The sequence below is a fragment of the Syngnathus acus genome, chromosome 21, assembly GCF_901709675.1.
Source record: "Syngnathus acus chromosome 21, fSynAcu1.2, whole genome shotgun sequence".
NCBI lineage: Eukaryota > Metazoa > Chordata > Actinopteri > Syngnathiformes > Syngnathidae > Syngnathus > Syngnathus acus.
The window spans coordinates 9,076,514-9,097,961 of record NC_051105.1 but is presented as its reverse complement, the minus strand read 5'-3'; the positions used below and the strand labels follow the sequence as shown (position 1 = coordinate 9,097,961).

The window sequence follows — 21,448 nt, the reverse complement described above, 5'->3', positions numbered from 1 at the left end:
TTAGTGTGTAAGTGTGTTAAATATACAACCTAACATGGTGGAGATCAGACTTGTGACACTCAGCACGGCACAGAGTAGGTTTGGTAAAAACATGTGGGCACATAAAAATATATTATATATAAATAAGAATATATTATATATAATATATAATATTTTATAATATTTTGTAATACCGTATTTTCCGGACTATAAGGCGCACCGGACTATAAGGCGCACCTTCAATGAATGGCCCATTTTAAAAATTTGTCCTTATATAAGGCGCACCGGACTATAAGGCGCACCATTAATGCGTTGTCAAATCATTCTCCATTTTATTATTTTTATTTCAACTTCAGACGCAACAAATTACTTTATAATCACAAAATAATGATTTTGATTCATGATTCATAGTCTTCAGCGGGCCACTTATGATTGATTTCATGACACAATGCTTCGGGCCAGTTTAAATTTAGGAATTTGGTCCATATATAAAGCGCACCGGACTATAAGGCGCACTGTCGGCTTTTGAGAAAATTTTAGGTTTTTAGGTGCGCCTTATAGTCCGGAAAATACGGTATTTAGAATATTTTTTGTCTCTAAACAGCTTCTGTTTGTTGACATCTGTTGACTGGTAATGAGGAGAGGATAAAATTCAAGGGCCATAGTTGAATCAGAATCTCAAATAGTTCAACTTCTCGGAAATGTCGTATTTGAGATGTTTCCTCTCACTGTGGGATTGCTGACAAGATAGATTATATAGCATCACTTGGTTCCTGATGTCCACTGTGAAGAAAAGTAACACTGTTTCCAAAAGCCCTGAAAACCATCATCTGAAGAATGTTTCGGTATTAGAAAACCATCTGTTCCTTCGTCAAAGTGTCCTGCGAGTATTTATGAATGCTGTGGCAGCTGCGTTATTTTGATATCACGGTCTGATGTCTGTATTTTCTTCCACGGGATTCCTCCGTATGGATTTCATCCAGCATCCGTGCAACCAAGACAGACGCAGCGGCTTCAGTGGGGAGGAACTAAGTGGCGTGCAAGCGAAAATGTCCCATGGAGGAAGAACAATGAGACTGGATTTACGATGCGTGTGTGTGTGTGTGATGATGTGACACCACCGAAAGAAACAGAACAAATTAGGACATTTCATACTGAGATTTAGTCCCCCCCCCCAAACCATAGTGAAACATTGGATCCATAGCTGAACTCTTAACTCTTAATTTATTTGCACAGAATTACTTAGACTTGTACCAATGAGAAATTAACGTAAACAATTTATTACCAATGTTGTCATATTTACAAGTATGGAGAAATTGATAAAATACTTTTGGAAAGTAAGAGCAAAGGGGAAGTACCCAGATAAAAGTCCTGTTGACTGTGAGGCATATGTGCTAACCACTATGACACCGCGCTGCCAAAGCTGATGATGTGGAAAATATATTCTTTCTTTTTTTTAACTTTAATTCTCTGAATCCCATTTATTAAGATCAGTGGAGCAGATTCAAAGTAGTTGAATTCATTACTCTATATTCCATTCAGTCGGGTCTGTTTCAAAGGTGTATGGAAAGCTTCACCCGAGTGACTGCTGACACTCACATGCATTTAACAGTGCTGTGTTGGGAAGATGGAAACGAAACTAATCATGAATACATTATCCTTCGTCCAGAGCCAAGCTATTCTATTTACAATGTATTTCTGTGGATCTTTATACCCAGTTAATGAGATTTCAAAAATGTGGAATGAATGGCATTTAAATTGCGATTCAGTGTGAAGGAGGGCATCAGGAAGGGAAGGGGAGGGATTCTACCCGAAAAAATGGCGCTATTACCGGATTTGCTCCGCTCGGTGAACAGAGTAGTTATGGGAAATGAAATAAACAGCTTCCTTGTGTGAGGACGAAGGATTTCAATCAAATGAGAGTTTTAAAACAGCAAAAAAAAAAAAAAAAATACAGCTTGGCTAAAATTATGATGCCACAATGTAATTTAGATATTTTAAATCTAACAAAGCCAAAAATGCAATCACAATAAAATAGTTTGCAGCTAGCTGTTTAGCTCGGAGCTAAATTTTGCTGTGAACGGTCGAGCGCAGTGCCTGGCGGTCAATCAAAATTAATACTGTAATACCAGCTTAACATAGTTCTGAGGTGACTCCTAAGTTTCGATGAAGTCTTGCATTATGTCACGGTTCATGTGTTTTTTGTAAGAAGGCCACCCACATATATTTTTTAATCTGATATGGAGGTCTTAACTGTACTGTTCAAGTTTGAGGTTTCCCTGTTTTTATTCTTCTGTCATTCTGTACTACTTGTGAGCTGGGATAAACCCTGGAATGGTCACCACCATCATGCACAAATGAGTGCCTGCCATGCATTATTTTTTGGGGGAATGTTGACGGAATTGTCCGTCTTAATTTTTAATGACTATATAATTATTATTATTATTATAATTTTTTTAACATAACGTTAATGTTTGTGTAAGCACTATATGCCGTGTGATTGTCTTGCAATCAGTTCCGTATGTTTTAAAAATAATTTTTAAAAATGCATTGTCTTTTAAGTCTGAAATAAAATACACTAAAATCATTCAATTTAGTCTTTTGCTGTTTTCTGTTGCGCTCACTTTTGAGTGGAACCAGCATTGTGGTTTCTTCTAATAGAAGAATGGAAAGTGGCACAAACTCCAAAATAAAAAATAAAAAAATCTCTTCTGGCAAGACAATCTGTATCAACAGTGGGATTAATATATATTTGGCTGACTCAGCAAGAATTTTTACATTAATGATATAATGTACATTTATCATACTTATTCAAGTTTACACATATAGTCCCCATTTCTCTTTTTCTAATCAAATTCACTGTCTGTCGGATTGGGCGCGGCTAACAAAAATCTGGCCAGTAGTCAGGAGCTTCACGAAGACCCTGAGGTGGTTCCCGACTGGAGCCAAGCCACTGTAATCCATTACACTGTGACACTTGGTTGGGGCAGACTCCGTTCCCATGCTGCAGGTCATATTTCATCCCAAACATACTTCACAACATAAAGATTATAAATCAATTTTTATTTAAAGACTTTGCTCTGTCTGTTTCAAACATGGTTTCTTCAAATCACATTTCATGTGTGTTGACATTTTGTAGTTAGTATATCATTATTTTTATCACTTGAAATAATATTTTCTCTCTGTAATGTTAGTCACTGACCATGTATATACGTTCAAAACTTTACTCAATTGAATTTATATATTCTAGACATTAAAAAGTGTGTTCACCATTCTACTGAATGTTCCAACCGCTTTGACCACATCGCTGTTGTGTAATGTGAAGTGCTGGTTAAACATTTCATAGTGTCTGGCCCGACCAGACGATCTGATATCCACGTTCATGCACACAACGCAATATATCTTAATGTCAACAGCACAATTGTGTTTGACTTGTAGACTACACACAACTTTCCACTTTTGATTATGATAGCAGGAATTGTGAATGCACTTACCGTATCGGCGCCGGACCGCACACGGATTCCCTTCTGTTATCCAATCGAGTAAATAACATTATGAAACTTTGAGAGCCATCTAATCAATTTCTCTGTTATTTGTCGACAGGGCAAAATAGAACATGGAGTCAAGATCATATTTCGTGGTACATTGACTGGACTAAGCTCAGACAACATCTTATTTGCCCATGATAGTCTGTGAGCTCTTTCACAAGGTCAAAAAAAATACATTAAGAAGGCCATGTTGTTTTTTGCCTTTGAATGAAAGTGTGTAGGACAAGAAAGAGTAGCACATTTATTTTACCACTAAATGTGAAGTCTGTATGCTCAATTTGTCCTTGCATTGTGTACAGGATAAAGATTTTTTTCCCCACTAACATAAAGTGAGGCTGAGTCCTCAGACACAAATCCATTGCCCACTTTTAAGTGAATTTTCATCTCACCTCTGTCCCGACGTGTGCCACAGATGTTTGCATAAGGCATATAGTCTGCCAAGACGTGACAAATACCCATGATAATTATTGGATATCAGCTCCCTCTACTGGTTGCATCTCTTTTTCCTGAGCCGCTGTCATGATTCTTTTAAAACGCACAAATACAAGACAGTGTAAATATTGTATCTGTTGAACAAATGCAGCTAGAAAATTAAGTTATATTTTTAGTTTTGACCTTCCATACAATTCTAGGTTGTGGTCCAAACTGCAGCAATTGTCATAATGGTGTGACCCACATTATGTTGACTTTCCTGAGTATGTAGGACAAAGCTTGTTATGGGCTTGCTTTTGGTGCATTAGCAAACTAAGACAAAATAACAAAAAAATACCTTAATACAAGAGTTAATGCTAGAGCTGTTCAGATTCATGTTGCTACTGTGTCTGTACTGGTTATTTAAAAAACAATACGATAGTTCAGAGGTATAATTTGACAATGGCCGGTTTTTATACCCCCTTTTTATTTATGCACTACTGACAATAATTTATGGTACAATAATGTTAGGAAGAAAGCATGACACTGTAATTTGAACAGACATAAGAGATTTTTGTGGAGGTTAACCTTAAGCCATAAAACAAATTCACATAATGAAGGCTTTCCTCGTTTAGTGGTGCAAAGTATTTTTATTGAACAGTGTCCCTGTCCTCTGTGTTTTGTTGTTGCCATGCTCTTTCGCCAGAGTTAGGATTAAAGTGCACAACTTTTTGACCCTCACTATAGACTTTTAGGGAGTGTGGATGAAAACTGGCTGATGTCTTTCCGTTATCATGCATGAACAATTGTTCCACACAGATTTCTTTGCTGCCATCGTTAAACTAGATCTGACCTGTCAATTCTGTAATACAACTATGCAAATTCTCAATCTCTTCATTCTAATTTGACACAAGGGAGTCAATGAGTACATTTGACTGGCAATTACGTCAGTGAACACTGGATGGCATTGTTGCTGCTCTGGAACATGCATTTTTTTGTCAGCTTATACAGCAGCACAGCATGCCAGGCAGTAAAATCCAAAAATATTGCCAATTTCCTTCCATATTCAAGCATACATGCTTAAGACATTTATGTTTTACTTTCAAAATGTCACCCCAATCAGAGTGAGGCTGAGGAAAATCACAACACTTGTGATGCTGCTGAAATGCCAGTAAACATCTTGAAGAAATCCCACCTGGATCCCCGACTAGACCCAGGGGATCGTTGTAAATAACATGTTCCCTAAATAAAACACCGTATTGATGGGTAGCGTTTATTAGATGTCATGTGAATGGCCAACGTGTGGGAGAAAATGTCAAACTGACGTATTAAATGTCAATCCTGTCGGTCAGCCTTAACATTTGTGTTGTTAAAGTTGAAACATGAATGTTTGTTTTGAATCAGAAATGTGCAACCACACAAAAAAAAAACGGTACACATCTTTAGGAAGAGTTAGCGGCTCTATTTACACAGATGATCCTCTGGGAACTGAAGGCACAGTTATCGTAATGGCAGACAAAACCAGTTTTTCGGGTTCCGGATTGCCACACCCAAGTCACCTGTCTAATGTGAGACACCAGGCACAGGATATCTCTTATTTAATGTGATTTTACGTGATTCTGCCTTTCATTGGTTTAGTATATCTGTCTTTGGTAAAAGTGAAGTGTACTATAATAAATTAAAATAGTTAAATACATTTAAATATAGGACTAGTTGTACACCATAAATGTGTTTTAACCAGAGCAAAAGAACATTCATTAATTTAATATATATATAATTATTTTTAGTCCAAATATTTATTTAATCATCTGGATGGTCTATATCTGTTTTTTTCTAATACAGACTGTTTTTATCACCATATGAAATAATCAAAATTGAATTAATCTATGTAGGTCAAGCCGCCTCCATGGTAAATTATTTATGAATTTAGCCGGCTTGTTTTAAATTTCATTTCACCACTTTTTAACAGTGAAATGTAAAACCTAACAATACTGATTATTTTTTCCTCCGGTTCTACTGTAACTATTAAAATGAAATGATCAGACTATGAAATAAATGCTCACCCCACCTCCCCCATCGTCGGCATCTGAAACAAAAAAAGAACATTCCCCATAATATTAAATGTGAGCTTCAGTTGAAAGTGCATTGTCTAAATATAACATTCGCAAAAAGATTCTAGTGCTTGCGGTCAAACAAGTTTGAACAATACAATTTGTGATGAAGTTGGAAGAGGTAGGAGTCTTGTTTGTGACCCCTCTCAGATGATGGTGAAGGTCTCCAATAAACAGTCATGTTGGTGAAGAGCACTCAGTGAACTGTCTCTTCCAATAGTAGTCACTTCACACCCTCTTCAAAGAAATAAGTGCCTCAAATATCAATTCCTGGTCTCCCCTTAATTGTTTTCTATGCTCTGCTGAACCCGTCTTCACCGTCGCTGTGTCCAACAGCAAGAAACGCGCTACCATAACCTTCACTTTAATGCCACTCGATTCCAATGTCCCAACAGGTAAGGGAGACACTTTAAATTCCACTTTGTAGAACTTTAAAAGCAGCATTTCCAAGGAGGGCAACAACAGCAGCAGATCTGACGAAGGGGGTTCTTTTTTTTGTACCGGGCGGCCAACTTGAATTTCTCATTAGAAGCCGCCACGTAATCTTGGGTCATCTCTACGTTGGTTTGGATGTGCTCAATGTGGGTCCCTTGTTCCTCCACGAGCATGAAAATATCCATGAAGAGGTCCCTCAGCTCATTCATATTGCTTTCAAGGCTCAGCAACTCCTGAATGATAACAACAGAGAAAGAGTGTCAATCAGAACTAGTAAACGCGAGGAGACTACAATCCACAATCCTGGGAAGTTATTTACAAACAAAATGTAACTACTGATAATGAAAAAATATTTGATGTGTTATTTCCTCTTTTCCCAAAAGCCACAATTGCAATCACAATTTTTTTTTTTTATAAAATCTGACTTGCTTGCCGTCACCCTCACCTTGTGCCGCTGTTCAATCTCAGACAATTGGGAGCGAGTGATTCTGACATCATTTAACAAGTTCTCATTGAAGACTTCCCATTTTCCTGTGGCAACCATCTCGTTCACCTCCGTTTCCGTCATATCCCTTCCCGAGACTTCCAGCTGCCGGATAATGAAGTGCTTGCAGCGCTCCTGCTTGGTCAACAGTCCTTCATTATACTGGCGCAGTACCTGCATAAAATATAAAATAATTTAAATAAAAGGAGAGAGAATGAAGAAGAGGGAATTTAATGAGAAGACATTTGGGTGGAGCCCCAGGTAGAAAAACACTACTAAAGTAAATTGACTGAGTAAATTAAAGTGATTGCCCTTATTGGTTCTAACAATTTCAGTATTCCACTCGAAAAAATCAGTATTTTCATCTTTGATTGCTACAATCCTCTTAACCTGTGGTAATATTTTTATAAGTGTCATTATTTTACATAATTGTTCATAAAATAGAGGGAAAAAAAAGACAATTTATGTTAGCTGTTTTTACCAACCTGCTGGAATTTGAGAAAAATTGCTGCATGCTGGGAGCGTTGTATTCTCGTCGTAGCAGCAGAGGGGCCGTGCTGCTCTTCTGCTTTTTGTACTTGTTTAGAAAGCTTGTCCAGACGTCGGTGGATGCTTTCAGCTTGGAGCTTGATGTCCCTCGTTATGCTGCTCTCCTTTTTCATGATACTAAACCGTCGCATGGTTGCTACCAACATCTTCTGCTGTTGGCTGAATTTCAGGACCTGGTTGCGATTAGAAGTGATTTTCAGTCATTTGTCCAAAAATTGTAATTTAATCACGTATAGTGACTTTTTAAAAAAATCTATTAGAAAGAAGATGGTAAAATATATATTTTTAATATTTTCATTTGGTGGCATGCTGTGATATTTGTGAAAACCATTGTTTTTCAGGTGCCATGGTTTAATAAAGGTTGGGAATGACTGCACAAAGCACACCTAACCTCGATCTCCAGTGCGACGATATCATTCCGGATCTGCTGAACTTCCGATAGGAAATTATCGATGACCGGCTCCTCTTCAAACAGGACAGCCTCTGGCCTTGTGACGCCGACGACCACAGACGCGTCGATGTCATTCTCATCCTCAGACTGGAGGTTAGAGCTCACACTTCCTCCATCGGGAAACTCCTGAGTCCTCTCTTGTAACTCTTTTAAGCGGTCTCTCATTGTGGTGGATTACAGGCACAACAACGGAATGAGCTTCTGTCACAAAGGAGGCTGAAATGATAATTTATCCTCGACATATCTTTCAAGTCATCAGATTTGGACTACTTGTTACAATGTGTATTGCTTTCTTGCTGCACGTACACAAAATAGGAACCACAGGCCGAGCCTGAATAATCATGAAAAAAATAAAAAGTCATGATGTGCCCTGACATCCTGTTCCACTTTTATTTGACCCTAATGCTGAGTGGGTGTTAGCGCAGAAAGCAATTTTTCACGATGGCTCTATCCGCTGGATGTGGTGGATCACTGTCTCACTTGGCCCAAATGCAAGTAGACTGTAATGGATTTCTTATTCGCCGCCAATAAACAAAGGATTCTTTTTTCCATCGTTTCACATATTCACAGAATTTTTTTTGTGAGTATTTTGGCTAACCACAATGAAAGGGTAAACAAGATTTGCATTGAGAAAGAAACAATCTGAACTTATAACAACAAAAGATGGATAAAAAAATAATTATTCTTTTATGAGTTAAACAATGCTGTCAGTGTTGTAAAAGCACTGCAAGAGTTGAATTTATTAAGCTTTAGACACACATCTAAGGAATGGTGATATTTGCTAAAGCCGAAGTAAACATTGGAGGGTTCTGCTTCTGATTCCAACCAAGATTCAGCGCAACATTGTCTGAATTCCTTTGAAAGGTGAAGTGCGTTGTATTCATGCGTTTAATTAGGCATGTAGCATTTTCAATCTGATATTCAAAGAAATGTTGAGTGACCTTAAAACTGCATTGTGGAAGATAAGTTTTTTGGATGCTATCGGGCGTGTTGGAATTCGCCAAATAGTTCTAGTTGGGCCATATCAACAAGTGGTTGTAGCAGAAGTAGAGCAGATAAGCTTGTGTAAGCTTATCAGAGTTTAAAGAATAGAATGTAATTCATAGGTTTTGAGGCCAAGATCCCTTTCCCCCTCCCTTTCCTGTCCTCTTTTTCTGTAGTGCTAACAGCAGGGCACAGAAGAGCCGATTAAAAAAAAAAAAAAGTATTGAGAGGATTTGGGAACACATTCTCTGGCGTCACAACCAAAAAGCTGCAAGAAAGTGAGTTTGTTGCACTTCATTTCTGTATCCAAACATTGTGTCCTGTAAAACAGAACAGGTTCCTTGTTTACCGACATTCCACAACTTCATAAAGGTGGAAAAGGAGTGTTTATTTTTTTTCCTGACATGGTCCCGCATTTGATATCCAAAGTTGTGTATGTGTAAGCATAGTCTGAAGTTCACGTAGTTCTGTCGGGTTTTCTCTTTTTTTCAGATTTTTAAACAAGAACAGCCACACATTACTTAAACAAATCATTACATTTACCTTCAGTCAGTCAGCATTCCATTTTAAGATCTCACTTGAGTTGTCCTATCCAGATATATCTGTGAATATAATCCATGGTAAACACACTTGACGTCAGTCATCTTCAAATCTAACACTCACGCGTCATGTTTGAGCCCTGAAAAGCAGCCACCAGCTGCTCTCCAACGCTCACCGAGAAAAAGTTGCACTCCCAAGCTAGGAAAGTTTTGAGGAAGTCTATTGGAGCACCTCCCTTTCCTTTTGAGGAAAGCCACTAGGAAAGGAGCAGACCGCAGGCTGATTTGCTTATCTAAAGAAAAGACAGATGACGTGATTACCTTCAGTGATGGAAAGGGACGAAACCACATGGGAAGGAAGAGGATGCCATAATCCCGCCCCTTATTTCTGGTCAGGTAAACAGAACACAGCAAATACAAATGGATTGTGTGCTTTGCTGAAGCCAAACAATGGGACTTAGGTGTCAAGCAGGGCGTTAGGTTTCAGATGCACAAAGTTGATTTCGATGTGAAATGTCTGAGTTCCCGGGATAAGCCCTCTGGGTCTGGGGGTATTGTACTCCTTAGGCCTCAGTAAGTCCACTGAGTACTTTTGACAGATTTCAACTGACAAGCTCCCCAAAACCCTCTGCGCCTTTTCAGCACAGCAAGCGACACACTCGGCTAAACCGCTCCTAGTATAGTGTCATGTGTTTGCGGATGAGACAAGTTTGGGGAGGTCAACAGTTTTGTCTGGGTCATGTTAAACTTTGAAGGCCAGTTGCAATATTTCACACCCCCTCAGCCCGACTGTGTGTTCATAACCTTGCAGCAACCACATTGTTGGTGTGGTTGCTAAATATGCCTCTGAGGCAGTACATAGGTGAAAGGGTCAGAGAGTTAATTAACCTTAATGCATATTTTAGTCTGACTCTGAAGCTTAATTTACATATTTTTTGCATCAAAGCAGGTTGCCTTAATTGATACATTTTTTTTCTCCAGCACAATGTGGACCAATTAAAGCTTTCAAAGTTTGGAAATCATCATTTAGTTTACTTCTAGTGGGTGGTATTGTTTTGCCAGCAGTATGACAATTAAAAGACACATTAAATATATGATGACTCTGCCAAATGTTGCGGGTGAAGATTAATTCTGCTATACCTCTGTGCATGTAATAAGGCTGCGTTATGTTAACCATGAGTCAGTCATCCCCAAAGGCAAGATATTATGACAACAAAGCAAAACCGGTTTTCTGAGCTACAAAATTCACCTTCATCAGCATCAGCTGTTTTGTGGGGGTGGAGGGTGGTTTTTTTTTCTTTGAGACTCTCAAATAATTAAAAATAATACCTCACTCTATTTCTTAAAAACACACATACGTTCCTATAATCGTTTTTGCCGTTTTCCACGAAATGAGCTTGTTTAAATCGGCTGCTCACTAACTTGGTTGACACAACATTGTACAAAAGGTCAATGATGTCAGAGTGTTTCCATCTCCGAATACCTCATGCACAACTGCCACTATGAACCACCAGGAAGTATCTCTCTTTGTGCTAGCACCGACCAACATTACTCCAAACAAACCAATTCTTGCCAAATGGCTGTTTTTGATATCCCGTGTACCGCTTGGACCAGACAATTCTATCATGCCGCAAAAACGCCATCACGGCACCTTCTAAACTTCATCTAAGTGTCATATGAGAAAGATGCTAGAGAAGATAAATGAGTGTGGCGCTATAGCTGGTCAGAGGGGCAAGGATAATGAGGGCAAAGCCACCGTCATTAAGCCAATGAGGGAGATGGATACCCAAGTTGTGGCCTTGCTTGGTCAAATGAAGAATTAAGAATCTGTATAAATGTTCCCTTTGGTGCAATTTGAACTTATAACTAATGTAACATAAGTAGGCAATATGCTTACGTTGCTGTCCATGTTAACCTACGTAGTACTCTGAGGGCTCTATTTAAATAGAGAGTGGATCTTCTGCGGGGCAGCAATGCTGGTGTATCCTGATTTTTGTATGTGTGTATATATATATATTTTTTTACATACATACACCGGTATGTGACAGGTTAATGACAAGAAGGAAGAAGTAGGAGGTGTTGCAGGAGACAGGTTAGCAATGCAATAGACCAGATCCCTACATATCTGAGACACACACACATATGCACACATACATACACAAACATGCCCACACTCATCTCCCACCAGCCGGCCACCCCTAATCGAGATAGAGGCAGATCGAAATGCCTGCAGATGACAAGGTTCGAATGGATTGGCTTCCATGCCCTTGTCATGTTGCTCCATCTGCACCAAACAGAGAGGAAGACAGATGGAGAGTGCTGGGCGGTAAAGAAAGACAGGTAGGAGAAGGCTAAGGGATGTATTAAAAAGATGAAATGTGCAAAAACCTATTTCTTTCAAAAAATATTTCCTGAGCACAGGTGTCTAAACTCACCTTTACAGCATTTGACTTAAAAACACTGAACCAGTGTGTAGTGGAATAACTCACATCTCGTAATGATTAGTTAACAATGACAGATCGTACCATACCTTTCCCCTTTGAAGATCAATATTCAATATCTTCCACTCATGTCCCCTAATGCAGTGTTTCCCAATCTGTATTGAGCATTTTACATCATCAAATCTCACAACACATTACGAGACAAAATGTCACAAAAATGTTTGGGTACTAAAATAATGATCTAATCAGTTTTGGACCCGACTCTTTATGGTTAAAAGGTTTCAGCCAACTATGCTGATGTGATCATTATAAGCATCCCGGGTAAACATGCTCTTTTTAATTCATACAATAATTATGTCGGAAATACCATAGAGCTTATAAAAGCTTTATATGGCTAATTTATTGTTGGAGCGATGTATTTTCTGCAAGGTGATGCGGTGGCAAATGCTGAGAGGCAGGTTAATGTTGTTTCCCCTCTCAGGCGGATTAATCACCTACCTACTACCTGCCAACATAATCTTTGTCAGGAGATAGGGAGACTCTGCCAACTGCTAAACTGCCAGACAGCAGGGGGAAGAGAAAGAGAGATGGCAGGAAAGAGAAATTAACCACATGAATTTGCTTAATTCTTCTCAAACATTTTTGTCATCTTTGCCTTGTATACGATACGTTTGTATTATTTTGTTGTTATCATTCGGTGAGCAACAAACTGTACATTTTGAAGGTCAAATATGCGGGAACAAAAGTGAACACCAAACGGAGCCTCTCTAAAACAACATTTGAAATTGAGATTGAAGCAATCCCATTTGTTCCTGTTAGCTGGGCGTCTCTCATCGACATCGTCTGATGGGAGTTTGTCTTGGACGATGTCCTTCATTTCACCTCCCGAGGTCTCTCCTATTATTCCCTCCCCTAGCCTTTCTTCCATACTGCTTTTCCTATGTTGAGATCATAAATTGCTGAATATGAAGCCTTGTTTCCAGTCCGTTAAACGCACCAGCCAATGCCAAGGGCCTTCCATCCCCTGTTGCTCCTCTGAAGGCACTTAGGTGCGGAAGAAAAAACCCCCACAAAAAAAATCGCTTTTCTCTCAGTTTTGTCATTCAAGCAAAAAAACTCAACAATAGCCTAAACAACTTCCCATCTCGAAGATGACGCCACTGTTATATCCGAACGGATGTATTGATTTTATTGTGCAGTTAAGATTCTTCAGATTCATTCTATTTCTGCGTCCGTCCACAAAAGACAATATTAAACATTTGCCGACATCAAAGTGCGATCACAGGGACTATATCTATCAATCCAGCCAACCGTTTTACGTACTGCTCATCCTCATTTTATTTTTTCTATTTTTATTTTTTGCAAGATTGGTATGTATGAGCAATAAACTTTCTCCATAGCCACGAACCACATAAGTAGCCCGCAGACCTGTTCTAAAAATAGCTCACCACATGTAAATAACCAATAATGGATGATATAGATGATTTAAAAAATGACCAACAGCAACTTTAATTCAGGGAGGGCATTATGTTTTCCAAAAATGTATTTTCAAAATATGTCCACTAATGCTATTTTTTATTGTTAATACTTAACATTGTTTTCCTCAACTGATATTTTTGTCTGTGGCTGTAAGATTCAGAGGTGAACAACAACTGAGTTATGCATAATGCAAGAAGAGCAGAGTCATGGATTGTGAATCACCGCAGGCGGAGTATACAGCAAACTGATGAAACGTGTGCATGGTGCAGTGGCCTGCTGGAATCTTTTCTTTTTTTTTTTTTTAAACGTTTAACAAACAGTTGTTGGCAAAGGGCTGCAAAAGAGTCAAATGTCATTCTCAACTCTTTGGGACTTTTTAAGTGTTGTGTCTCTTGTTATGAAACATTTCTTTTTTTGTATACGAAGACATTAGTTAGAAGATAAGCAGTTGCGTCTGTTTTTTTTTTCTATTGAACCATGCTATGAATTATTATTTTTTATCCTAAGCTTATCCATGCACTAATTGGTTCACCCGTAGAAATATTTTCATCGCACAGTACATCTTTTTTTTTGACTGAAAAATCATACAGCAGCTATCCTGTTTTGGAGATGGTTCATGATGGAATTTTGCTGTACTTTTTGTTTTCCAGAAATCTTTTGAACCCTGCCCTCCCAAAAAGACAATGATTTCTCAATGTTCCCAAAAAGAATAACAGGTAAAATACAAATGCTCACCAGGTTCTGTCCAAGCCTGGTAGAATTTCTCATCAAGTCATGCCTGGAGGCTATTTATGCTCCGTCTAAGCTTGGCAGCTGAATGTCTGCAGTTCTGCGATTATTGACATGTTATTTTCTTGGAGTAAGTTGTCATGGCCTGAATTTGAACCCCAGTAAAAGACAGGTGAAGAAGATCATTGTTTGAATTGGCCTCTGTTGGTTGGAAAGTGGAATCATGTGAATCGGCTACTGATTCACCCGCACGAGCTTAAACAAGGTGTTTTCGGTCCCGGAGGAATTATTCATTTCCTTTTCAATGATCGCCCCACAGCTGTCATAAATTCTTGCAAAGAGTCCATTAAATTCATGTAGGACACAGGTAATTTAATTCATAAAACTGACAAGATTACATCAGAGTTGTAATAGCCTAATGATGAAGCATGGTGTTTGAATTAATAAGATTGCTTAATAGATGACAGAGGCCAGGCTATCACCCACAAGGCTACTAAGGAAACACACGACCATTTTCAATCATCTCTCGCTCGCATAAGAGCCTCGTCTATTTACCGTTTGTTGGGCAACGTAATGCCAATGATGCTTTTGTACAGTTGACGCTTGACTCTCAGAAACTTCTTTGCTTATCCGCTCTACTGCATACAAGAACTGAAAATGGCCAGGTCTGATTTTTTTTGGGGTTGTTGAATTAAAATGCAGACACCACGACAACTGCCTTGTCACGCTATGCTTTTTCCCTTAATTGGATTTATATCAGCTGCCTGCCCCCATTCCTATTAGCCCAGCATATGAGTAATAATTATATGCTGAACAAATTAATTTTCATTCCCCCTTAACTGCTATTTTATTTTTTTTGCAATACTTGCATCCTTAAACAGCTGTTTCAAGACCAAAATAAAGATGAGATTGTGAGGCAGTTGAATTCCAGTTAAAAATACCTTCTCAAAGTTGCTAAAGCATAGCGTCGAGTAGCTATAACCAATAAACTTAATGAGAGTGATGCTGCCTCTCTTACAGCGGGAAGGAAGATGCGACTCGTTCTGTGTCCTCTGTGTGAACCCTCTGTTTATCTCTGTACATTTTCAAAGGAAGCAAGAGCTGCTGATTTGCATAATCTAGACCGTATTGGGCATGTGCGACTGTATTGGCAAGAGCGTTGACTTTTTCCCTGCATTCCCAAATCTAATTATCCCGTCTGGCCTGGGGACAAGGCCTACTCAGTGAGCAGGAGAAAGGAGTTGGTCGCAAAATGAAAATGAAACAGATATAAAGCAAAATCCAGCATCTGCACAGAATGAAAAAGAGGTTTTATCAGAAGTAGGTCACTATTTATAACAGCCCCGTCCAATTTTTTTGGGAAGAATCAACAAACTTTGTCACCAAATATATTGATGCCAATGTAAGACGTTTATAATACAATATTAGGGCCCAAATGGAAACTATTAAAAATGTTTCATTAAGCAAGCGACAATGCGCTGGTTGTTCTTAGCCACAAAGTAAATGCAAGCGCTGTCAAGGCCAATCAAATGTTACTTCATGCCTTAAATTTACAATTTAAATTGCTCACGAACTTCCTCCACTTAAGAACTTCCATTCAAAGTTCTAAAAGGAGACCCCACAGACGAAGCAAGTGCAAACTGGCAGCGACAGATAGACGGTTAGTCAGCTTTATAAGCTGGAGCTTGGCAGCGTTTCGACGCACTTGAGAGCCTCGTTGGAACAAAGTCTCGCACTTAGGTATGCGGATCCACTCCTCCCTCCTCTTTCCATCATCATAGCCTCCCTGTCATTAAAACTTTTAATTGACTCATTCACACCTGCTCATGCATTGCCTCATTTGAGACATGCCACCACCATGGAACAGATTATGCTGCATTCACTCACCTACGGGCCAAAATCACCTTGCCTCATTTATCAATAAGATGGACTATTTGTTTTTTTTAATATTGCAGTGTCTTTTTCATCACTGTGATTATCATCATCTGCGAATTTTTCACTTTAATTTGTATTTTTCCACCAATTGTTTTGACGTAGTGGTGCATGTTTGTTGCTTTTGACGAAACATTTGAGAGCTTAAAGACAATGTTTCAATCTTAATTTTGTTTTAATAATGGGCAAAAATGTTTTTTTATCACATTAACATATTTTTGTAGTTCGCCGTCGGTCTTGTCATCGCTAATTACCGTATTGGCCTGAATATAAGACGACCACCTCTTTTTCAAGACTCAAGTTTGAAAAAAGCCTTTGTCTAGACCCCGAATGTAAGACAACCCCCCCTTTTTCAGTTTTATTTCAATGAAAAAAACCTCGTCTTATATTCGGGCCAATACGGTATATTACATAAGTCACGCCTCACCGTACAGGAGGCTGACATGTCTCATCATCATATTTCTACTATGGATACCCGAAGGAGACAAACCTAGCAAAAATGTTCCTCAGCGTGGTTCGAGGTCATTGCATTCTATTAGTTGAGCACTATATGGAAAAAATATTTACACACTGCCCCTTTAACGGCCGAAAACATTAAGGCTGTTTGTTGGTGATATAATCTAAATTCATTTAGAGGAAGTCAGGAGTGGTTCATTTAAAACCTTGCTCACCACGGGACTTTTTACAAGATTTGGCATTAATGTCCAACACATTTACTGTACAATTAATAGCACATAATTAATACAATATGTCTCCGCTATACCCAGCCCAGACTTCAACTTGTTTGTGGTCTCCAACCACACATTTTTCCCTTTTCGCCAGGCTCCTCCTTCATTGATAAAGACTTAATCAAAATCACATTTCCTTTATGTAAATCATAACCTTTTGGAGCTGTCAGGAAATGAAACGTCTCAAAATATCCCACTGAAGCACGTCAATGGAAGTAAGTGGCCAATTGTTAAGTGTCTAAATTGTAATCCACTGCGGACAGGGTGTCTTGGCATATAACATTATATTCTTGCGCTATTATTAGGCGCTAATGGCCTCCATCTCTTCTGGAAAATATGAATGAGCTCTGCTATACTTGCTTTTTCACTGACAGCAACTATTCCACGACATTCCATTTTTGCCAACCTTCTCCACAATTGTGTCTTTGCATTTTGTGACTAATGAGACTTCCCAGTGCCCTCTGAGTGTCAGAGGTCAAAAGGCCAATGTGCAAGTGAATGTGTCAGCATGTATTTTGACAACGGAGAGGAGCAAACTGCCTATGTGTGTAAAACAACCTGCTCTGATGAAAAATATTCTCACACTATAGACCAAGCAATGTTATGTAACTGCTTGCTTTTCAAGTGATAAGAAATGTATTTGTTTTTATTTATCGACAAATGCAATAATTAATTGTTTAGTTTGTTAGAAAAACTGATAGATCGCACTAAGAAGTATGCAAAAATAGTACATTTATTTTTGTCTTTTTGAGACTTCAATTCTGTGTTCATTACTTTTTGAATGTGTCCTGGTTTGCTGTTCCAGTTTCCAAACTTGCTTGGATTCCCTTTGAATCGGTTATATTTGAAGCCGTTCAATCGAAATCCGTAGCAATGGTAAGCCTCCAGTTAGGCTTACTTAAAAAAATAATTCTTACTACTTGTAAAAACACACAGGTGTGATCGGTCCTTCGATAGCCTGCAGCGGACAAAATCGATAAAAACAAAAAGTCTTGCTGCTATTTTCATACTCTCTGCCCCCCCCTGGACCTCACACTAGAGATTAGTTCCCCTTGAGTGATCCTCGCTGCAGGAAAATGGCCTCATTAAGAGCCAGTGAAGCCACATTGAGGGCAATCTGACTCTGTCTGCGATTAGGCTGCACAAGACCCTTAATCTGCCGTGTGCATAATGGACACTGGCTGTGAAATTGAAACTGTCCATGGTGCAGTAGGTCAGCACTGTTGTGTAATATCAAGAACAGAAGTCTTGTAAGGTAACAGACTACAAATATTTTTCTTTATGTATTTGCACTTTACTGTGTTATTTTGGTATATGTGGTAACTTTTACTAAACTAACATTCTGGTTGTGTAATATGACTAAAATTAAGTGGTTGAGATGAATAAATTAAGGTCTGGTGGTTTATGATTTAAAAAATGATTGACATCCTCGGTGTATCTTTTAAATCTGGATCCTCATGTTAGAGTACACAATACGCCTTTGGCAGTAATATGCAGCGCGCTGAGGTCCAAACTTATCTGATAATAGTTCCTTTAAGCCCTCTGCATCCTTGTGCCTTTCCAGATTGCTTAATTTGTCAACATGCCAAGCCCTTGCATATAATGCATAATTATAAAATGATGAATGTGTGCTCCAACTGCCCTATAGAACCTTTTCGTGCTGTGATAAAACACTGTGTAAGTTATCGGGCCGCTGAAGATGCTTCTTAAGGTTGTGTCACTCTGTATAGCAGTGACAGATTTGCTGTTGATCACCAAAAGAGTCTAATACTCTCTCGATCAGAGTGCATCACAACGGTCACACTGCGTGATCACAGATGAGTTATTGACCTCCCACAAAACAAAGGCTTTACAGCAACTGCAGCAATACATCAAATGCTCCGTGAAGGATGATAAAAATGGTGCAAGATGTTGATGAATTAAACAAAAGTCAAACTTCCATTTTTGCTTTGTTGTGGTCTTTCGATTCAAAATGCATCCGGATCGCAAATTCTAAATAACGATCAACGTATGAGCCATGAAATGAAATTGAATAGGAAAAATGGGAATACTCTGAGGATATTCCACGTATATATTGGAAAAGAATGGCTTTGGAATAGTGGTCGGCGTCGTCAGGTTCTCCTTTTGCTTATTGTTCTGTCTGATATACTTGATTGACTAAACTTGATAGACCAAATATGTTTCTTTATACAATAAAATGCTACGATACTTCTCCAGTACGATACGGCTCCCTCAAATGACTTGATGCATGCCCCAGCAGATCTTGAGAACCCTATTACTGGTTTCAATCTGATTAGATCGTCCAGATAAACATCTAAGAGATTTAGCGCAGGGCCTCGCCGGAATTCAAATACACTGATGATTAACCGTATTTTTCTGAATATAAGCCACACTTATAATCTGTTAATTTTCTCAAAAATTAACACTGCACCTTATGAATGGATGTCAAACTGAAGTTGGATGAACTTTGACTCATTTGCTGGTCCGGTTTGTTTCCCTTAACGTCGAGTAATGCAATTTATAGTCCATTGGGCCTTTTAACCGAGTGCACCTTATGGAAATTTCTACAAATAGACCTGTTCCTTGAGACTCTACGCCTTATAACCTGGGGCACCTTGTAACCCAAGGCACCTTTATATATGCAAATTTCCCAAAATAGACCTTTTCATTGAGAGAGCACCTTCTAATCCAGTACACCATACAGTCTGAAAAATATGATACTAGAAAACATGTTCATGACTATTTATTCAGAGAGCTATGTGATTAACTCTATCATAAGTGACACATGTAAGCTGATTCACTACTGTCAACATATTTATATAAGACCATCGTAAATCCGCAGTCCACTATGCAAATATTACCGAACCGCAATATTTGCTTCCGTTGTTTATTGCTTCAACCGTGTTCGTATGTGTTTCTTTGTATCCACATGTGCACATGTTCGGATTAAACCAAGCATATACTGTAGGTGCTTTGGCGTGTGTACATGCACGAGGACTCCCTGCAAGGTGAACCCTGCTCAATTAGATGGAACAAATGAAATGTGTGTAATCCTCCCTGTTGGAGCGGGGACAGGTCCTGATCAATAGCTGCCTCTCTGGGCAGAGCTATTAGCAAACAGCGCCATGCCTAATAACTGAGCAATGACCTTTTAGTTTAATGCTTTCTGTCCCCAGCTCCTGAACTCAGCCACAATGCTTTGCGCTGTACGACAAGGAGAAAAGGTGAGTGTTGTTTTAGTAGTTTGTAAATGTAATGCAGATTGATCACTGTCTTGCAGCTGATATTGCTGTTCGTCAAGGCTGTCGAGAATAAACGCGACGGGGTTCTATATGGAAGTGATTCATGGTCCTGGTTAAATTTATTTATATGCAGTCATGGTGTGGACAGAGGCGCTGGCATTTTTATACGTGCCGTCATTTTCATCTTTCACCTATAACTGTGGGTTATATATCACTTAAATATTTTCACGGAAGACATTTTCTCAAGCAGTATGCCTGTTTTACCAAGCACGTACCGTATATTCTCAGAAACACAAGAGCCGCATGACATGTATTCTGTTTTACACTTTAACCGAATGTGAAGCTTGTGACATTAACATAGTAGCAGGATGGTTTTTCAAATTCCAAACCTCGTTCTTTCTTTGGATTCTTCTTGATCACAGCGTCTCCGTGGACGGGCTCTGTGTGAAGGATTTGCATGATGCAGCAGATGCACATCTCCATTACGGAACCCTGACCGAGACAATTCCACAGGATGTCCATCAAACTCTTGTTCTCTCTGATTTACTCGCTCCTGCCGGGATGACAGAGGACAGTGAGGGCCGCAGTACCCCTGCAGTGAACTCGACTGCTTGCAGTCAAGCTGATACTTAGTAAACATGTAAAACCTGCATTTATCTTCAGGATGAGTCTCTGAAATTTTGTTCAGTGATGTGAATCCCAGTTGAGGTTGTTCACAAAGGTTGAAGAGAATGCCGCTAGACTGGTGAACATGCTGCGTCTTTTATCCAAAAGTCTCATGGTGTTTGGATTTTTAACTTGATTTACAATCTCAAGTGAGAGAATGTTCCAGAACAGGTCTTGTGAGGGGTGGTCAATAAATAAAAAATGTGAGTGATGATGTAAGCTAATCGCAGAGATCACCTTTTGCTTTTTGTACTTTGCATTTCTGTCCAGTGTTAAATACTATCATCAAAATGTGTTATGTGCAATATGCAAATGAGTTGTGGCTATCACTTTTAGAGATTTTTTTTTTTAATCCTTTCTGTAGAACTTGCAGCACTGCACGTTGTCCTCTGGGTGAACCGTCATTTATCAGAGGATGATTCATTGTTCATTGTTTGGGATTTTGTAATTGTTGAAAATCCTCCCGTGTTTCTCTGAAAACCCAGAGGTACCAGAACTTAAAATATTCGAGATGATTGTTGTGACATCTCAGATAAGAAAAATTATTATTTTTTTTTTTTTTTTTTGTCCCAATGATCGTCACACACACACCTGGGTGTGGTGAAATTTGTCCTCTGCATTTAACCCATCCCCGTGTGATTTTAATCCATCCCCTGGGGGAGAGGGGAGCAGTGAGCAGCAGCGGTGCCGCGCTCGGGAATCAGTTGGTGATCTAACCCCCCAATTCCAACCCTTAATGC

General features: G+C 39.0%; 1 protein-coding gene and 1 long non-coding RNA gene across 4 annotated transcripts; one reads left to right on the top strand and one right to left on the bottom strand.

The window, feature by feature from the left end:
• Nucleotides 1-5,197: 5,197 nt before the first annotated feature.
• On the bottom strand, nt 5,198-9,795 carry stx19 (syntaxin 19). Of its 3 annotated transcripts, none has more exons than XM_037239720.1 (5): nt 9,496-9,795; nt 7,909-8,166; nt 7,454-7,690; nt 6,930-7,142; nt 5,198-6,717 (listed from the first exon to the last, which is right to left on the bottom strand). In XM_037239720.1, exons 2-5 carry the CDS (start codon nt 8,131-8,133, stop codon nt 6,481-6,483), a joined length of 912 nt encoding a protein of 303 aa, XP_037095615.1. In that variant the 5' UTR covers nt 8,134-8,166; nt 9,496-9,795; the 3' UTR covers nt 5,198-6,480. The 3 variants fall into 3 exon arrangements, with proteins under 3 accessions (XP_037095615.1, XP_037095614.1, XP_037095613.1); XM_037239719.1 differs by having other exon boundaries at nt 7,909-8,145; XM_037239718.1 differs by having other exon boundaries at nt 7,909-8,169; nt 9,496-9,794.
• Nucleotides 9,036-21,245, top strand: LOC119115316. Its single transcript, XR_005096125.1, has 4 exons — nt 9,036-9,230; nt 14,062-14,127; nt 19,977-20,024; nt 20,465-21,245. It is a non-coding gene; the product is annotated as an uncharacterized LOC119115316 (long non-coding RNA).
• The last annotated feature ends 203 nt before the right edge of the window (nt 21,246-21,448 follow it).

What these genes read in the sequence shown, in the direction of transcription:
- stx19 (XM_037239720.1), bottom strand. Translation starts at nt 8,133, where the DNA reads ATGAGAGACCGCTTAAAAGAGTTACAAGAGAGGACTCAGGAGTTTCCC. An exon ending in TCGTCGCACTGGAGATCGAG is followed by an intron (nt 7,691 to 7,908) that starts GTTAGGTGTGCT and finishes AATCGCAACCAG; the next exon opens with GTCCTGAAATTCAGCCAACA. An exon ending in AGATTGAACAGCGGCACAAG is followed by an intron (nt 6,718 to 6,929) that starts GTGAGGGTGACG and finishes GTTATCATTCAG; the next exon opens with GAGTTGCTGAGCCTTGAAAG.